The 19685-nt window shown below is 41.6% G+C and overlaps 1 protein-coding gene across 1 annotated transcript in view; it reads left to right on the top strand.

Annotated features, from left to right (window-relative positions):
* GABRA4 (gamma-aminobutyric acid type A receptor subunit alpha4) overlaps nucleotides 1-19685 on the top strand; it is a 61304-nt gene that overhangs the window by 10145 nt on the left and 31474 nt on the right. The window contains exons 3-6 of the mRNA XM_044418027.1: nucleotides 12672-12739; nucleotides 14724-14944; nucleotides 15046-15128; nucleotides 15769-15912. Of these exons, the coding sequence (XP_044273962.1) occupies nucleotides 12672-12739; nucleotides 14724-14944; nucleotides 15046-15128; nucleotides 15769-15912 (516 nt within the window). The remainder of the gene's footprint in view (nucleotides 1-12671; nucleotides 12740-14723; nucleotides 14945-15045; nucleotides 15129-15768; nucleotides 15913-19685) is intronic.

Below are 19685 nucleotides of genomic sequence, written 5' to 3'. Positions count from 1 at the left end.
GTGCATGTAAGGTGCATAAGGAAGGTCCTAGGACCAATCCCAAGACATCTCCAGGTAGAGCTGCTGGAGGTGTCCAGGTAGAACAAGGAACATCTCTTGGTAGAGCTGCTGCTCAGCATCAACAAGATGGACCAATGGGCTGACTCAATATAAGGCAGCATCTTATGTTCCTGTCTTCCTGTGAGCTGGAATTTTCTTTTGAGCTTCTTGGCCAGTCACCTGCAGGTTTGTCACTGGCCCATGCAGACATTTACTTTGAAGTTGGCCCTTGTTAATAGGCAAATGAAGCAGGAAGAGAGTAATGGCTCTTCAGACCATGGCTGTTCCTTATGACACTTGACCAAAACTTGCAGGAAGAGTATGGTGAAAGTGACTGAGGGAGCAATGGAGACAGGCGTGAGACTGTTCTTGGACCACGGCTGTTTTTCTCCATGATGATTAACCCATCTGCACTTGAGAACCCTTGGCAGCTTTTAATTTCTAGGGAGCCAAGATCTCAGAATGCTACCAAAGAGACTTTCTCCCATCAGAAGAAGATGGCCAGTAATAATCATTAATGCTGATTGATAGCAAGAGTGGGGTGTTATGGGTGAAGTCACAATTTCTCTGTACAGAGGGAAAGTCAGGATAGTTGGGTTAAGAACATGGATAGCTACTTGTAAAGGTTTGTGTATCTTCATTCATTATCAAGTTGCTGTCAAGCTGGATATACTCAATGGCTTAATAGGAAGCAGGGGCTGTCATTAAAGTTAGTCAGAACTAAATCTACCAGTTCATTGGTGAGGAGGACTCAGTTTTATCAGGACTGGTACATAGGTGGATGGAGGATGCTGGGAATTGTATCCTTTCCGACTTGAGCTTGGAATGGCCAGTGTCTTGACAGTAATTCACTGAGTGGTCATATTTTTCCTGCAGAAAAATGTTGGTTTTAACGTCAACAAGTCCAATGCTATTGTAATCCTTCATTTATTTATATAGGGCCAAGCATGAGAACACAGGTGGCCATGCTTAGTTGCTTTAAAATAATCATAACTTGCCTGCCTGGCTAGCATATGACCCGATCTTGGCTTCTTTAGCTGATCAGTATAAAATCCATGGTGATATAGTGTTTTATAGCATTTACCGAAAGTGGTGCCAGAAATCCATGAAAGGCCAATAGCCATGGGCTCTGCTTTCTCTTTGGGTCACAGCAAAAGCATACACCAGTGCATGATAAAAAGAACAAAAAAGTCATTTGTTGCTTGTTTTTTTTAAAGGCATTGAAGCTTACAGAGCCTCCTTGCCATAGTATGAAAAACTGAACAGTGTGCCTGACATATTACTATAGAGATTTAACATTTGTTAGGATCAGAATAGGGACTAAATGTTTCTACCATTTTGTGTTCCCCACTCCTCAAAGTAGCAAGAAGGGAGAGCTGCATTCAGACTTCCTTTGAAAGTGCGCTGGACTGGGATTATGGTGTTTTTGTTGTGTCCTGTCAGTAGAGCATGGAGACAAGCTGGCAACAGAGCTGCTACCCCAGATCATATCCCTGGAGAAAGACAGAGAGAGAGAGAGAGAGAGAGAGAGAGAGAGAGAGAGAGAGAGAGACTGACTGACTGACTCCAGGATCCTTTTAGTTTTCAGCTGACCCTCAGAACACTCTCTGGGAAGGCTGTAACATTCACCAAGGAAAATGAAGCCACGGTGGCTTATTTTCACTCACAGTGCATGCCATTCATGCACTGGCTAATTGATGCAACTATCCTAACCAGGCATGGGTTGTTGTGTTGTTTGAACCAGGTGGTAGTGCCTGGCTGGAGGGGTTTACAAGCCATTCTGAAACCCTAGAGCAGGCCATGGGTTTGTAAAACACCCCAGCCATATGCCCTTGCTGGGTTTGGATATCATGAGAACTCATGCCTGGGGAAGGTATGAATAGCAGCTTGGACCTGGAACATGCGAGGAGAGAAAATAAACCACCACGGCTTAATTTCCTTCTGTTATTGTGTGAACTTGATCTCTCAGCTTCTATCTCTGCCTGTTCCAAAATGGATTTTTTTGGGTTCCTTCTTTTATTCTTAAAGACACTCATGCACACACGACCCATACTTCCCCATAGGTGTGTTGGGCTGTCTCATCTTCTCAAACCTCTGATCTTCCTTGACCGTAAGGTCCCATTGTGGAAAGGAAACTCAGCTAGCGAGCAATTCTATGAACTAAGGATGTTTGGTCAGTTGTAACTATAGAATTAGAAAACCCACAGTATATCTTGACCCAGCCATCAATTCTGGTGGAGGCTGCATCCAAGAAAATAGAAGACTGAGACTTGGAAGGGCAACAATGAAGTAACTAGAAAAGATAATCAAATGTAAGCATGTTTCACTGGAGACCAGGGCTAAGGTAATCCACACTATTGTATTCCTGCTCACCATGTATGGGTGTGAAGGCTGGACAGTGGAGAAAGCTGACAGGAAGAACATCAATTTAAAACGTGGTGCTGGAGAAGAGCTTTGTGAATATCCTGAACCGACAAAGATGCTCAAATGAGTCCTAGATCAAATTAAAACAACTCCCTGGAAGCAAAAATGACAAAACAGAAGCTGCAGTACTTTGGGCACATCATGAGAAGGTGCACTGGAGAAGACAATCATTCTAGGGAAAATTGAAGGCAGAAAAAGAAAAGGAAGACCAAATATGAGATGGCTCAATTGTTGTAAGCCGCCCCGAGGCTTCGGCGAATGGGGCGGCATAAAAATGTTTTAATAAACAAATAAATAAATTCCATAAAGGAAGCCACAACCTTGAGTTTACTAAAGCTGAATGGGGCTACCATGGACAGGGCATTATGCACTATGACCACTTAAAATTATTAAGTAGGCTATTCTATAACTTTTTTTTTTAAAGAGCCTATTTAAATCAGAATCTAAGTGTTCTGAGGTTGGATTTGGTGTCTGTTCCCCACAGATACTGATTAAAGGATGTAGTCCTGACACGACTTACAAGTTTGCTTTCTCTTCAATGAGATTTGCAAGCTTGTAAGTATTATCCAGATGGTTGCCTTAATCTTTAACATGCCATTTTAATTGTTACTAATTTAATGCAACAGCATAGCTTATCCACTCCCACTTATCACTGGAGTTTGCTGCTCTTTCAGCCTGTAGAAGAAAATAATCAGGACTGCAACAATGCTTGTAGCTCCAAACACAAAAACCGTTCTAATGTCTCAGTCAAGAAGAGGAGTTGGCCTGTTAGAACCATCTTAACATGGAAAGGTGTGTTTGTAGTTTTAGCTGCCGGACTGCATCAGTCACCCTACTGCAGTCTACTGGGAGTAGAGGGAATGCTAAGGGAACAAAAGAGTCAGTTCAGCCTTCCTCCATGGCAATATAGCCCTCTGTAGCCTTAACAAACAAGTCACTGGAACCCGTATTTCGGTTGCCGTGAATGATGCTATCCCTCTTTATATTAAACTGTGCACCAATCCCTTGTAATAAAGCAGGAAAGAGATCTATATCTAGAATACTCAGTGTAATCCTGCATAGAAGTATACATGTTTTGGGTATCAGCAGTGCTTTTTTTGTCATAGAACGCACAGGAACAGAGTTCCGGCACCTTTTTTTTGACAGATTTTCCAAGTTTTAAAAGTAACTTTTGAAAATTTGATGTTTGGTCCACGTGGATTTGAATCGCCCTGTCGAGCGTAGCAGGTCGGCGGCAAAATCATCAAAACGGTGCATGTGGGCTGCTTGTGTGTCGAATCCGATGCATGCGTACTTTGTCCGCACTGGTTGTGATGGTGCTGCTCGGCTTGCGATTGGTCGTGTGACCGCGCGCTGAGTGCGTACTGCAGGCGGTGACCATTTTGTTTCGTTACACAACTGACGTGTGTGGGTGTGTGTACAGTGACTGACTATGTGCGAAAGGTAAATAATTTCATGAGTTCTGGCATCTTTTTTCATACAAAAAAAGCACTGGGTATCAGTATTTGAAATAAAATGAATCCCTCTGTGTTTAGTGGTGCTTGCAGCCAGGTAAATATATGTCCACTTGGACTGAATGTCTGCAGTCCTCTACTCAATTACATGCAGAGAAGCCCTACTGAATTCAATGGAGTGTTCTCCTTAGTAGACACATACATGCACACATACATACAGGATTGTACCGCATGTGTAATTACTTCCAAAGTACACAACTGCAGGTATGGTTGGACCAAACCTGTAGCCAGAATTTGGTGGGCATGAGAAGAATGGCTCCTCATAAATTTGTATGAAACAGTGAAACAAATCACCCCTCTGAACCTCCTTTTGTTTGCTGATAATGATGATACTGAAGATGATATGCCTAATACTCTCTTCTAGTATTACCCGTCAGTAGCTTTCTGCTTGTTGGCCGGACAATGGAAGCTGAGAGTGCCTGTGTGGAACACTGCCTGCTTGATTCCTCCATTGCTCTAAGTAAAAGGAATAGCGATCTGGGGTGGGAGGTGGGGATCAAATATCAGGAACTGTGTGGAAATTCTCTTGGATGGCAGCTCACCCCATCCTAGTGGCTATGACACGGTGAAGGCATCACTTTTGTTCTACTTACTGCAGGAGATAGACTCAGTCCAGCGTGATGCGGTGGTTAAGGTGTTGAACTGGGGAGCTGGGAGACCAGGGAGACCAGGGTTCTAGTTCCCCTTGGCCATGAAGCTCACTAGGTGACCTTGGACTCTTAGCCCAACCTGCCTCACAGGGTTCCTGCTCTGAGGATAAAAGGAAGGTGTATGCCACTTTGATCTCCTTACAAGAGGAGAAAAGGAAGCATATAAATGCAGGGTAATAATAGTAGTAATAATAGTAATATGGTGATGATGATAGGCTTTCCATGGAAACTGAAAATAGTCCTTAATGCTTCTAAGCTGGAAGTAAAACAAAACTGCATCCCTTTGCAACCAAGAGCATGAACTTTGCATGAATAGGCCCTAGTCCAAATATCAGCTCACACATGAACTCACTTGATTGCCTTGGGCAAATCCCATCTCATAAGGGCAAACTAATGTGTCTAATGAAGCCTCAGCGATCATTTATTTTTAAATAGGAAAGAGTTGCAGGACAGGATGCTTTTGAGTGGAAGAGGGAAGAGTCTTTCTGCCCCAGTTAGCCCCTAACCCCCTTGCTTTACCTTCTGCAAACACATCTCTGCTTCCCATTTGCCACATCGGAAGCTCGTCTAGGCGACAGTCTATAAGAAAACAAGAGAAGAACTGGAAAAGCACAGCATGTGATGTTCTGAAAATCTCCAGATTAGAAAGTGTGTTCCCATGATAGGTTGTTTTTTAAAAATCCATACAATTACTTCTCTACTTTTCTAATATGCTCATTTGACTTGTGCAGGAAAATAACTTTATGACCACTGTGTGAGCCATGAAGTGGAGCTGATCACTTTTCCAGGATGCTGTCCAAACGGCAATACTGCATGACTCAGGGGACAGCTAAGAGGATATGGGAATATTTACCTGCAAGTTGCCTTTCTTGATTCCTTTCCCAGGTTGGTGGTGACTAAAGTTATGGCCATCTGTCTACTGCTCAGTGACCTTGGCAAAATGTGATGGTTATTCTTAGCGCTGTCCCCAGTGGACAGGTGTCCGGATCACGAAGTTGGCCCCCGTTATCAACCTTGTTGGCATTATGAGCTGGTAGGCTGAGGGGGAATAAAAGTGAAAAGCAAATTACCTCATCATTTCTACCCATGACCATTTCTGGAGTGAGGAAGGTGATGGAGATGAGGTTGCTTTCAGCTCCAACTCCTTGCTACAGCTGTTATACTTCTGACCTCCAAATGCACTGTTGCAAGTACAGCAGGCTGGGTTTCCTTTCCTACCTGTATGACTCTCCCATGGCTAGCCAAATCAGCATCAAATATGCGAAACAAGCAGCACATGTAAATATATACATGCATGGATGCCAAGACTCAGATCCTGTACTTGTGTGCATGTCAATGCATAGCTTAGGGTGCAGTGTTCTGGGTTGCCCATAACCCTGTGCACTTGGAGGGCTGCAGGCATAGCATGCAGGACAGAAGGGGCAGGGGGCTAAGGTCACCCCTGTGCTCCTCTGACCCTCAAGTTCGGCACCTTGGAATGGCAGGGGCACTAGTCAGAGTGGGGATCCCAGCAGTCCGGTGGCCATCTAGGTGCTGTCCAGCAGCCATAGGATTGCTCTGCCCCTTCCTTTTTCATATAAGCAAAGCTACTGAAGGGCCGTCTCCTTACTCAGGCCCTACTCAGTGTTCCACCATGGTCAGACTCACTGTTGTAAGTGATGCAGGAAAAGGCATTCTCTGTGCAAGCACCCAGGTAATGAAACTCTTCCCCTGGGAGGGCCTGAGGTTCTGCCACCAATGAAAACACATTTCTTCTCAGAGACGTTTGTCCTTTTTGCTTCTTTAATATTGAAAGGTTATCTGCTTTATATGTTTCAGATTGGGGTAGAGAATGAAACTATATGGATGGTTTTAAATCCTCACATTAGCAGACCTCAGTGTCTTGGAGATGAGATGGGCAGTCAGAACAGAAATATTTTAATAAAAAAGTGAATAAGCATCCTCCCAGTTTTGTCACAAACCTCACAGACATAACTTCTGCAGGTGTGGAACCAGAGCTCAAGGCAGAAGTCTCAGCTTATAAATGCCAAGTGTTATTTTGTGCTTTCGAGAGTTTAAAGCCTTTCAGATACACCATATTTTTCACACAAACTCTGTAAGGAAAGTTAGTGTTGTTATCTGTGTATTGCAAATGGAGAAGCCTGGGCTGAGAGAACATGAATTTTTAGGATGCTAAGTAGGTTCATACCAAAAGTGTACTATCTAGGTGTAACTCGGTTTGTTAGGCATGACACTGAGCCCTTCATTATGCAGCACCAAATCTCAAGGAACAGGAACAAATATATTGGAGAAGATGCTTTGTCATGTAGGCAGGTGTTTAGGGCTTGAGAGGTTTTCATTAGCATCCTAAATGGACCCATATGTTAATAAGGAGCTAAGGCAGGCAGAGAAGAGTAGATATCCATGTGGAACAGACTGCTTAAGGCTGGCCCAGCCACTGGGCAGATGGAGGTGATGGCGCCAGGGGCAGATGCTGACTGGTGTGGACTGGACAACAGCAGCTGCCCCATAGCTGTTTCATTTTTGTTGAAAGACAGCTGAGCACTCTAGGCAACTTGTCCTCTACTCCCGTTGCTCTCAGAAGAGTTGAGGATGTTCTTTCTAGCAGTGCTGCAGTAAGATCCAACTCCCATTCCAGTTGGCTTCTGTAGATAGAATGGAATGGGCAATGGCATTTTGTTCTTCACCACAGGCAAAAAATGGTCTTGGTCCATCTCTAAGAGCGTCAGCACAAGTTGCCTTTGGTTAGTCTGTTTATTGTGATGCCGAACCTCCTCTTTGGATTATGTGAAACTGAGTAAAAGTTGGGTTTTGCACCCAGGTAGCTTTTCATTCCTTGAAATTTTCCTTCCTGCAAAATGATGATTCAATCTTGACAGTGCCCACTGTGGTGTTTAAAGCTCCTTTACTGTTTAGCCAATTGTTAAAAATGCTCAGCGATCTATCTATAAATAGTTCCTAGAATGCTGAATGAAACCTGGGACTTTTGAAGACATTTAATTTGGTGAAATTTTAGGAGGGACTCCTGGGAAGTAGTGGTTAACTTTATCAAATGCAAAATGAATTGCCTCCTATATAACTGTTTTGTGTTAGTATCATGAGAAGTTGGGTTTCAAAAGCCTTATATTGTAATTAAACTAATTTCCTCATGCACAGATTTTACTGTCTGGTCTGGGTGTATCCAGTTATAAGCCAAAACAGATTTAGGGCTTATTATAGGCTGTTTCTGGTATTTCGTGTTTGTGTCTTATGCTTGAGCTTACAACTTACTTCCAAGGAAGTATGAACACACAATCTGAAATGGTACTAAATTGGCATTTTAATTTCCAAAAATGGCCTCACTACACAATATTCTCATACTTCAGATAATGCATACTTTGGTTTTTTTACCCATTTTTTAAGGTAGTAGATCTTATTATCTATGTTTCTTACTGCTAGCTATTTAATATAAGTGTTATATGTATTAGGTGCCCAAAATTCTAAGTTTTATTTAAACAATACTATAATGGCACATGAAATTTCAGAAAATATAATTTGAACAAAAGAGAAAAAGGCAGGCCTGTGCTGAAATGAACTTACACTGAAGAGTGTGAGATACAGCAAAGGAAGGGAAGGAGTTATGTTATATGGACAATTTAAGTGCCTTTAGTGCCTTCTGTTATCTTAATCTGCTTCAATTTTGTATGTGGGAGGGTGTAGATAGGATGAAAATTTTAAACAAGCAAATGTCAGCCTGGTGGTATTCCATGATCACTGAAGTAACTTTACTGTGTGCTATACAAAGTTTGCTTGACCACTATTGTAATTCGTATGTAAAAGGGAAACTACTGATATAGATAGAGCTTGCATCTTCCAAGAACACCTGAGAGCAAAAGCCCTGCAGTAAGTACTGGTAAGTTTATCACAATGATGATAACCCCAAACCAGATGGAGTGGCACTTTGATACTCAGGGGTGAGTCGTGTTTTAACAGGACTTTGTGCCCAGCTATTCAGACCTTCCGTTGTTCCACAATGATTTCCCAGGGAGCTCAGGAAGAGTGACTCTGTGGTCCTCATGATTTTTTCCCTGTGTGTAGCTTTAAGAGGGGGTTGAAGATGGCATCAGGGGCTTCAGCATTTCTCTGTGGCACACATGGGTAGTTAGTAATCCTCCAGATATTGTGCCTACAATTCCCGTCAGCCCTACTCAGCATAGCCAATGGTGAGGGATCCTGGCAGTTGTAGGTAAAACAGTTGGAGAGTCACCCCTGCCCAACAGAAAATGCAGTCAGTACTGGGTCAAGAAAGCCCAGAAAGTAGAGAGAATGGGCCCAGGCACTCACAGGTACTGCCCCAGCTTTGCTTGACCTCGTGCATGTTACTCAGAATCATAGGGTTGGAAGGGACCTGTTTGTTTATTACTTATTTATTCAAAATGTTTGTATGCTGCCCAGTTGTGCCACAACACCTCTGGGCGGCTCACAGTCATAAGACAAGACACAATTAGTGGTCATAACGTCGAGTCCTCCTGCAATTGCAGGAATTACACCATTATAGCACCCCTAAGAGGTGACCATCTGCCCTCTGCTTAAAACCTCTTAACAAAAGAGGGTCTACCTCTTTCCTTAGTCTTTCTGAAAAGCTTGTATAGTCAGGGAATCATTCCTGTGCTTTAATCTGAACCCTTTTCTTGTAAATTGAACCTATCATTTTGGACCGAAAGCAACTTTGGTCCTTCATCTGTGTGGTTGTCCTTCAGCTATTTGAAGGTGACCAATATATCACCTACTAATCATCTCTTCTTTAGGCTAAACTTATCCTGCTCCTTCAACCTTTCCCCATAGAGCTTGATCAGCAGGCCTACCTGAAACATGTTTTACTAAGTTCAGGGGTACTTCTGAGCATATGCTTCCTCCCTGCCAAATCTAAGTATGTGCTAATGCATTTGGTCATATTTGCCTCTTGTTTCCATACCTTTCACATCCATACTGTGCCTCCCCTCAGTTCTCCACCCTCTAGTTCAATGTCAGGTGGTAAGATTCTTGGAGCAGGGACCTTTTCTTTCCCAGGTGGTGAAAATGCCGTGGGAATAAACAGCTATGTAGAAAACTGAATAATAACACTCAATTGAATGTAGCAATGTTTGTGAAAAGTGTCATTTCACTGGGAAACAGTGAGATTTCTCAGGTATTGGTTTAAAAGCAGTTGTAGCATTATTTTTGATGAATTATGAATCAAACAATTTATAGAAGAAAATGAGGGATTTTTGACAAAGTTGAACGAAAAAATTACAGGAGCAGATTGAGGTGGCCGTGATCTGAACCTAGCCTATTCCTGTTTTGTTGGTAAAGACTGATGACAATTACTGCATTCATTTTCTTCCTAACTGATCTTTTCACCATAATTTAGAAACTGGAGTCAGGCAATTTTAACTAGCTTTGAATTTGTGTGCAGTGAACAGCCCCATCCTCTCATCTCTGACTGATGGGGTGATATTCATTTTCCTTTGCTAGCTGCTTATTGCTTTCTTTCTGCATTGTGACACACAGTAACATTTGCATGTACAACAATATAACACACAGGCAAATCTGTCTTACCTTTTGTTAAAAAAAAAGGCTTAAAGAGTTTTGTCACCAGGCCTGCAGTCATTTTGTCATTTGGAAGGGGATACGGGCTGAGTGATTGGATTCTCTGAATGCAGGCATTTGTTGGAAATACGATATGCAAATGTATGCATGTTTAGATAGGAAAAATTCTTATAACTCCCAGCCTGCCCAGGACATTTTTCTGTTAAAATATGCATACTCTTGAAAGAAAACTTGCAAGAAGTTGAAGAAATACTCCATTTTATCTATCTGTGCTACCAAAGTCAAACTTCATTGAATGGTACAAGATTCTCATATCATGAGTGCAAGAAAAAAGCCTCCCTACCAACTTTCTCAGTACCATACATAATTTTATACCTATCTACCACACTCTCTTTGACACATGTTGTTTTCTTAATGAAGGAGCCCCAAATATTATAAACCATTCATCTGGTGCCCACTATTAACTTCTTGTGAAGGCAAGTTGAAATAGACATAACTGAGCTGTAGGGGTGTTTTTTGCAGCCATGAATTATATATAGTTGAAATTTGCAACAGTTCTTTAAAAAAAATCATTCTATTCATATTCCACCCTTCAGTATATTCCAAGGCAAGCAACAACAAGAAAATAGAAATAAAATACAGTATTTAACTAGGTAGTAAAAGTGCCAAAACCATTATCAGCCATAGCTAACCACTCATGCATGCTAGAGTAAACAGATGGGTCTTTACCTGGCACTGAAGTGTTAATAAATTTGGTGTGAAGTGTACCTCTTGAGGCTGGTCATTCTAAAGTCAGGTGCCACCACTGAGAAGCCTCTGTCTCATGTCTTCACTTCCCCTGACAGTGGGACAGTGAGATGGTGCTTCCTACCCCTTCCCACGAGGTCTAAGAGCATGGGCATATATGGTCAGGGAGAGGTTCAGGTACTTGAATCCCAAGTCATTTAGGGCTTGCATGACCAGGGTTGCCTCTAAACTCGAGTCCCACAAATTAGAGCACACTGTCAGTCGAGATGTCCTCGTAACAACTAGTTTATGACTTATTAGGTAATACACAATGCCTGTTGTACAGGGCTATATGGCAAAGGGGATAAGGAAAGTGTGCTTCGTGCCTGGATTCTTTGAGATCCATCTTGGTAGCACTTTGGTCTTGAACAACGCCCAAGGCAGTCACTTAGCATGAACATGTCAAGAGAGAAAGTAGGCTGCTGAATGGGGTGCACTGAATGATAGACTAGCACTTTTATACAGTGAGGCTTAGGCAGCAGCTCTTTTGTTACATTCAAATTTTCTAATTTTAGTAATTTGTACTGAGTTTTACTTTAACCAAGAAAAATACAGAGCAGCTTGTGATGAAAAACAAACTGCTGAAATTTAGCAAGCCTGGTTCTGTCCACTGCTTGAATGAAAGAGCAGCCTGACAAATACATGAAATCTGTTCCGGACTCTCACAAGGGGAATGAGATGAAAGGGAAGGATCCAGCGGTTTGTCAGCACCCTTGTTGTGCTTGCAGAATCTAGCACTTGCCATGACAATAGTGCCGGCTGCTGTGGCAAGATTCCCAGGAAATCTTTCACACTAGCAAGTGCTGCTGATGTTTCTCATGTGTGGGTTTCTGCTGGCACAACATCAAGTGTACACACCATTGGATCCTTTGGATAGTGTTTAATAATATGATGATAATACATTCCATTCTATAAAACTGCTTATGCCATGGGGAGCAGATGGAGTGTGTGTCAAATTCAAATATTCTGAAGGGCTACATCCCCTACCCAGCAAATTCTCAGTGGCATCAGTATACTATCCTGCTGCCTTTGTCAGGGCTATCAGTATTCAGGAGCAGATCCTGGTGCGTCCTTTGAGCAAAGCATGGTGAGGCGCCACGAGCCTCACGGAAAATCCATAAAGGACCTAATGCCTCACTCCTTCGGTGCAGCTGGGTCACACCTGCACTTGTTGGAGTGCCAATCACAGCATGCTACTTCGAATGTAATTGCTGACCAGCAAGTTCGCGGTGTATATGCAAATGGAAGGGAGGGTATAAGAGTGAAGGGCTCCATCCTTTAGTATCAAAATGCAATTTGGTGTTGTCTGTATGAGCTTAACATTTGTCATATCTCCTCCACTTTGAAGGAAAATCATGATTATGGTGTGAAGAATCCCCCCCCCCCCGCCCTGCTTTCAAATGCTTTTCTCAGGTCTTCCTATGTATGCATATGGTTGCCTATCTTAACAAGAGACAATGCATTACAAAACTATGAATTATACCAGCATATTTGTGTTAGAAACTAAATTGTATGAAAATAAGCATTACACAAGGCTTCATAGGCCACCTGCACATTTTCCTCCAGTAAGTCCAGTCAATTGTCAAAATGACAGTTGCATAAGATGTGGCACTACTTTCCAGTACCACTTTCCTTCCTCTTAACCTGAAATGTTTCAATTTTTCTTGCTCACTTCCTTCTTGTACATTAGGTCCTGTTACTGAAGTCAAAACAGATATCTATGTCACCAGTTTTGGACCTGTTTCTGACGTAGAAATGGTATGTATTGCTGGATTTCTTTCCTTTTGCAGGTTTTGAGGGAGGGGGAATGAACCCCAGGAATGAGCAAAAGATGAATTCGAGTGTCTTTGTGAACCACTGTCAATCATGCAAAGTAGGGAAGATTAGCAGCAGCAGCTTAATTTTCAGGCTATTATTAGAAATGGCAGCCCTGATTCCAGCCCTCCCGTGCATGCTGGATTTAGACCAATGTAAAAAAAAAAATATGCCTTTAGTAGATTGACACCTGCTTTGGAAAGGATATAGCCAATTCTTTGGAGAATGAGCATCCCAATATAGAATAATTCATGACCTAGTAGAATGCAGGACAGAAAGGGCATGCACAGAGGGCTTTGGTAGTGGAGTCAAAACTACAGTCTCTATACTAAAGCAAAACAACAACAACCCCATCCCCTACAAAGTGACAATCTGAATCAAGAAAATGAAGCAGAGTTGCTTGATTTTGCACAGTTTATGATGCTTCTGTAAGTCTTGAGAAGAGAGGGAAATTTATGCAGGACCCTGACTTCACTACTAGTAGAAGTCTTATTAAGCAGTGTGTCCCGTTTCGGCATAGCGAGTTGCAGTCGTAAGGGTTGGATAGAAGTTATTTTAAACTAATAACAAGAGTAATCAATAGAGGCCCTTTTTTGCCTGCCGCCAAAGAGGTTGAGGACGCTGAGTAAGGGCCTGGGGGCATTTTAGTGGTGGCCCCACAGCTCTGGAATCAGTTTTGATAAGGGATTCATCAGGCCCCTTTGCAAGTCTTTAGGAAGGCTCTGAAAAACTGTTTTGACTAACCCATAATCAGTGGGCTGTAGACTTTAGCTGGTGTAGTTTGTGTTTTTAAATACTGTTTATATCCTTTTATTGTGTATGTATTGCTTACTTATATATTTTACATGTTTTTTATTCTGCATACCACCTTCAACTTGCCCTAAAATAATATTAAATGAATAAATGAGCAACTAAAATAATAATATGCAAACTGAAATTCTCAGGAAGCTAAATTCTGCACTCAGCCCTGCATTCTGTGGGGGATTTTGCCCTTTGCAATTCTGTGAAGTCACAGCAAATATGCAGTCATGACTTCAGTCTTTAAAGTGCTCTTGATCCATCACATTGTTTGATGCATGTACAGTATTTGACGTGTCTAGTGATCTTTTGATTAGTTCACTAAGGTCCTGGCCTTGCACATATTCACTGGGACCAAGCCCAAGTGGTTAGAGGTGCTTCCAAGTTGGCCTTGTTAAGAGTCTGCTTCAATGGACAGAATAGCTCCATAGGCACATTCCTCATATTTCTCAATCCTTCTCATTGAGGCTAATGCCTATTTGCTTTGGAGTCACTTTTCGTTTTAGCTGCAAATACACACTGAGCTTCACAGGGGGCTTTTCATTAGGGAACATGTCCACATTTCAAGTCCTACTAAGGTCACTGGAAAGAATCTTGTAAATAAGTGATGGTTGAATCAGAGGCGATATTATCATTTGGTTAAAGACCTGCTATTTTCTTTTGAGATGATTCAATCAGTGTTTTATTTGCCAAACTTAGATAATATTTCTTTGGTTTGGGTTGATACAAGTAATTTGAGTTGATATAAGTAATTATGTCTCTCCCCAGTGCATATTTTAATTTGTCCATCTCTTTAAAAAAATAGCTTGGCCATAAAAATCATTAACATGTGTTAGTGAATTAATCATTTTGTTTCCAGTTCTGTGCTGCAGTACAAGTTTAATTGCGTGCTTCTTGCCATACTATTAGATTATAGTAATTATTTTGATTGATTTAATATGTATAGCAAATTATTTATATGACTAATGTGGAAAATTAAAGTATTAAGGAGTGCATAGTTCAGTTTAATTGATAGAAATGTGTTTGGGGGTTTACAGTTACCAATGACTAATTTGTCCTTGAGGGATTTTCATAGAAAGGCTATGCATATGAAACATATTAAGTTTGTGTTTCTTCTGAATTACTGTAGGAATACACGATGGATGTTTTCTTTCGCCAGACATGGGAGGACAAAAGATTAAAATATGATGGTCCAATTGAAATTCTAAGATTAAACAACTTAATGGTTACCAAAGTGTGGACACCAGACACTTTCTTCCGGAATGGAAAAAAATCAGTCTCACATAATATGACAGCCCCAAATAAGCTTTTTAGAATAATGAGAAATGGCACCATCCTGTATACGATGAGGTAGTGGATTTATATGTGTTTCTATATTGTATTTTAACATGAGAGATTTACGGCTGAGGCAAAACACCACCTTAAGACTAATTGCATTTGATTCTATATAGGCTCACCATAAGTGCTGAGTGTCCCATGAGACTGGTCGATTTCCCAATGGATGGTCATGCTTGTCCTCTGAAGTTTGGGAGTTGTAAGTCCTTGCTTTGACTCGCATCCTGGTAGAGCTTCCCAATATGATGTTTGCCTAAGAAATAGGTTAGAGAATAGCCAGATACACATGTTTTTGATCTTAGCCATTTAGATAGATCAGCTGAAATCAATAGGAGTATTTTTATTGATTTTAGCTAGAGACATATCAGTTCCTAAGTTTAATTCAGATATAAACCATGGATGTTGAGCATCGTTCAGCCTGAGGGACAAGTTCCATTTCAGAAAAATTCTTGCGGGGGATATTCCAGTGGAGGGTGATCCCGAAGGCCAAAGAATAGGGCCAAAATCCCCCCAAACCCAGCATATTTTCATGTAAATCTCTTGCTGTCACTAACAAGGCCTTAGAAAAGGGCTTTTGGAAAAGGGAAAAAAACTGCACAAAATTACCAATGGATTGGGGGTTTGGGAAAAGGTGTTTGGGCAAAGGGAAGTGAGCATGACAATCTGGAAAATCCCAGGAGCCACAAAGTAGGACCTTGGGCCTTAGCTTCTGTCGTCCTGGTTCAGTTCAGTTGAAATCATTAGGAATGTTTTCATTGATGCCAACTAGGATTGGGCAATTTCTTAAGTACCATCCATACAACTATCCCACCCATGTGTTCTAATTTGATGTCGTTCAGATGCATATCCAAAGAGTGAAATGATTTACACTTGGACAAAAGGACCGAAGAATTCAGTGGAAGTTCCTGAAGAGTCTTCCAGTTTAGTTCAGTATGACCTGCTTGGGCATACAGCATCCACTGACACTGTTAAATCCATTACAGGTAAGAATCTTGCTGCTGATCAATGACCTGAGGTACAGAATTAATATTTGTTTTAGCCTATGACACCTTGAAGATATCAGCAGCCTTTGAGATACAAACTGATGGCGGAACTTAAATGGCTTAGCTTCAAGCTTACACTGAAGCCATTGCTGTGTTGATGTTTGCTGCTTCCCTCAAGAAAGCAGAGTGAAAGATGGTTGGAATTGCAAACTATCAGATGGGAGTTTGTAACTGCTGACATATTTTCTTATGTGGCATAGTTATTAATGTTGATTTTTAGTTGTGACTTACACTACAAATACGATGCGTTCTGTCCAAATAAATGCATGTTGGAAATCCTGGTGGAGCAGACACATTAAAACTTAACAGCTATTATTTCTGTTTTCTTTCATTTTGCTAGTAGTGTTAGAAAATAGCAACAGTGAGGGAAGTGGCAACGTTTAAGAGCTGGGCCTTCTTGTTTTGTTTCCTTAAACTGATGGCTCTTGGTTTATTACGATGCTATTAGTAAAATGTCTATTATTGGTTCAGTTAAAAACACTGTGGCTGAGATCATGACAGAAGTAAGCAACAGAGGGAACAGATGTAAGTGACAGATTTCTGAGTGGCATTATTGATAGCAGGATGAAGCAATATTTTCATAATGTATTGAATATTATCAGTAAGTGACATATCATTGATCCATCATGGAACATCTCGCCAAGACTCTGATACTGGTCTCTAGGAAACTGTCTGCGTGATCTCCATCAGATCTCAGCATGCACTGCTAGCTTCTTCATCACTCTGGATCAAGTGCTGTAGCAATGACTTCCCATGCAGATTGCTTCTACATTTGCTTCTCTTTGATTTAAATTCTGAATAGCAACCAAAATTGGCTGTGATTAGTTCATATAAGAATCTCCACCAGAAGGCTCAAGTTGTTTATAGCTTTCCTTTAAGTGGGTGGGAGGGGAAGATGGGTGGAAATGCAGCTGTTAATTGAGCAGTTCTAGCACACTTTCTTTCCTTTTTAAGGGAGATTTTAACCATGCAGAATAATGAACAATGCTATGGGAGATTGGTTCCTTTAAGGCAGCTCTGAATCACTTGTGTCCCACCAAGCCAGTTATGTATGGTGGCCTGCCAGGCGCTTAAGAAACCACTTGGGTTTAGTGTTTGTCCAAGACTATAAGAACAGGCATGGGGAGAGGTTAAGCTGTAATACATTTATAGTGGACTGTGTTTAGTTCTGTAGGCTCTGTGTTATTTAAATAGACAAGGAGAAATGAGTGAACATGGCTCTATTGAACAAGCCTTTATTTATTTTTAAGACTGTTAATACTGTTTATTGGGATGCTATTGTTTCTTATGTTACACGTAAGTCCCCTTGCCAGAATTTGAATTTGGAAAGACAGCATATAATGAATACATAAGCTTTTATTTACTTATGTATTTATAGAGCCAAGAGTTATGGGATCTGACACTTACCTCCTTTGTGGAGACTTTGGTAGCACTTGAGCAGTGCTTAAAGCAGAGCACAGTAGCATCCTGTTTGTTCTCAGTCGGATATAATTTTGTCTGGTTTAACCGTCTCACTTATTTTTCTTCTTCTCCTCTGGTCATGGGCCCTGTGGTTTTTGGATTAGATTGTGCAAGGCCTGCTTGAATCCATACTGTTTCCCTCTGCCTTAAGTTCTTGCAGTGCACAGACCGGTGTGCCCCTGCTTCCTAGTATTTGGCTACTTTGCTGTACAAGGCAGTGTTCTTTTTCCAGGAATTGGTGTTTAGTGTGTGTGATGGATATCAAGCAACACAGAAATCATTTCCAAAGTGTAACATTGTGTACAGGTTCAACATGATTTGCTTCTTCCTATGGTTTGAATGAATAGCCGGCTAGCTTCCTTGGGAGAAGGTTAGTAGTGTCCTTGTCAAATGAGCCCTTTAGATATGTTTCTCCACATTCATGTCTGTGTTTCTGCATGCGTTCAAAGCTTAATCCTTCCAAAACAGTGATGGAGAACCAGGTGGTTAATTCTCAGAAGTGCTCCACGTTAAAAGGGTGGCTAGTCTCGGCCATCCAGCACTCTGGAAAGCAGTGTACATAAGGGTCCATCAAAAGACCTTGGAACTAACCCATCCCAAGCTGGCTCTGCATAGGGACCTACATATGGAACTGCACAGAGGCCCACAATGGCAAATAAGATGAGCAGACCTGAGACCAAACCAAACTTCCTGCTAATCAAGCACAGCAGAACTGTGTATGATGGGCTTATCGTACACATGAAGAGGGAGGCAGTTCGGATCAGGACTGTGGCTATTTGCGAGTGGAGTTAATCCTTGCACTGCCCATTTTTACCCCCATAGTCCACCTGTCTTCAAGCAAGATGGCTAAAAGAAGAAAAACCATCTCCACTGGAATCCGTTGCAGCTACTTTTTCTTTCTTTAACTCCTCCTAGTGTAGTGGGGTGAGTTGGACCAAAAATGAAAGGGGTGAGGCTTAATCCCTCCTTCCTGACTTGACATGGACCCGATCCAAATCAGACCATGAATATTGCACTAACATAAACAACCCAGCCATGCCTAGCTTGGCTAGGTGTGATATGCAGAAAGTTTAGTTCTTCAAGAACTCATCTGTGCTGTCAAAGAGCTGAATGGAAGTCAGTGATGTTATTCGTGACAGTTTCACAGCAACTATGCAAGTTCAGCTTCAGTCCCTCAGGATTCACTCCTCAGATCTTACACAGATACTGCAAAATCTCTCAAGGAGAAGGGTGAGAGTACCAGACTTGTGTACAGAGCTAACCCTAGCCTGATGCTGGAGTTAGGTCTGTGCAGGCTCAGAATATATGGGACTCCACAAATAATCATCCAGAAAAATGAAAGCTTCAGGTAAACAACTTGTTTTTCTTTTTCTGGTCCTGATTCTTCTGAAAATTCATGAGCACCATCAAAACAGGTGACTGTGATTAACCTGCCTACAGTAGAAATTTAGGCCAGGGGCTACAGAGCTAACCTGAATTTATCCTGAGCACTTTGGATGACCAGCAGTTTCGCTTAAAGCCATTTTGAATGGAAGATCAGCATCCACACAATCCACTTAGGGTGGCACTTACAAATTGCCCAAGAAGAGGAGCTGCATCACCCAAAAAGGGGACAAAACTGAATAGCAAGTTGGACATGCTAATTCATAGGTACAGATGCAAATGTAGAAATAATTATTTTAATTCAAATGCAAATACCACACATCTCACCAAAGGGTGGACAACTGTGGCCAGGTGACTTGGAGGTCGACCGGTTCTGTCTGCTGCCCAGTTCACCACTAACTGGAGATGGGCAGCAGTTCATTTGGTTCGTTATGTTTAAAAAAAATGAACAGAATAACCATTCAAGCAGAGAATGATCCTCTGTAAAGGAGGACACATGGCACCCTTCATAGACTTTGACACTCCCCTCAGTCTTTGAAGAGTTGTCCTCTATGGCTTGAGGGTTACTCTCTGAGAATTCAAGTCCCAAATCCCTTTGGGGAATGGGGATTCATCATGCATTTCTTTGGATCCAGGATGTACCTTTTTTTGTTTTGTTTTTCTATAGTTGCCACCATATGACTGTGCCCTTTAAAGTGCAACTCAGATACTCTTATAATCCACTGAGATGTGTGGTCCTCTTCTGCATCTGAGTAGTGTTTTTGTGACGAAGAGATATTTTCCACATTATTTTTGTGTGAAATAATATATGATTTTCTATTACTCCTTTTCATCTTATTATTAACATTTCTGTACCACCTTGTTTTCTA

The sequence above is a fragment of the Varanus komodoensis genome, unplaced genomic scaffold, assembly GCF_004798865.1.
Source record: "Varanus komodoensis strain SLA01 unplaced genomic scaffold, ASM479886v1 scaffold9, whole genome shotgun sequence".
NCBI lineage: Eukaryota > Metazoa > Chordata > Lepidosauria > Squamata > Varanidae > Varanus > Varanus komodoensis.
The sequence above is the reverse complement of the archived record's forward strand: the minus strand, read 5'-3'. Positions and strand labels throughout refer to the sequence as shown.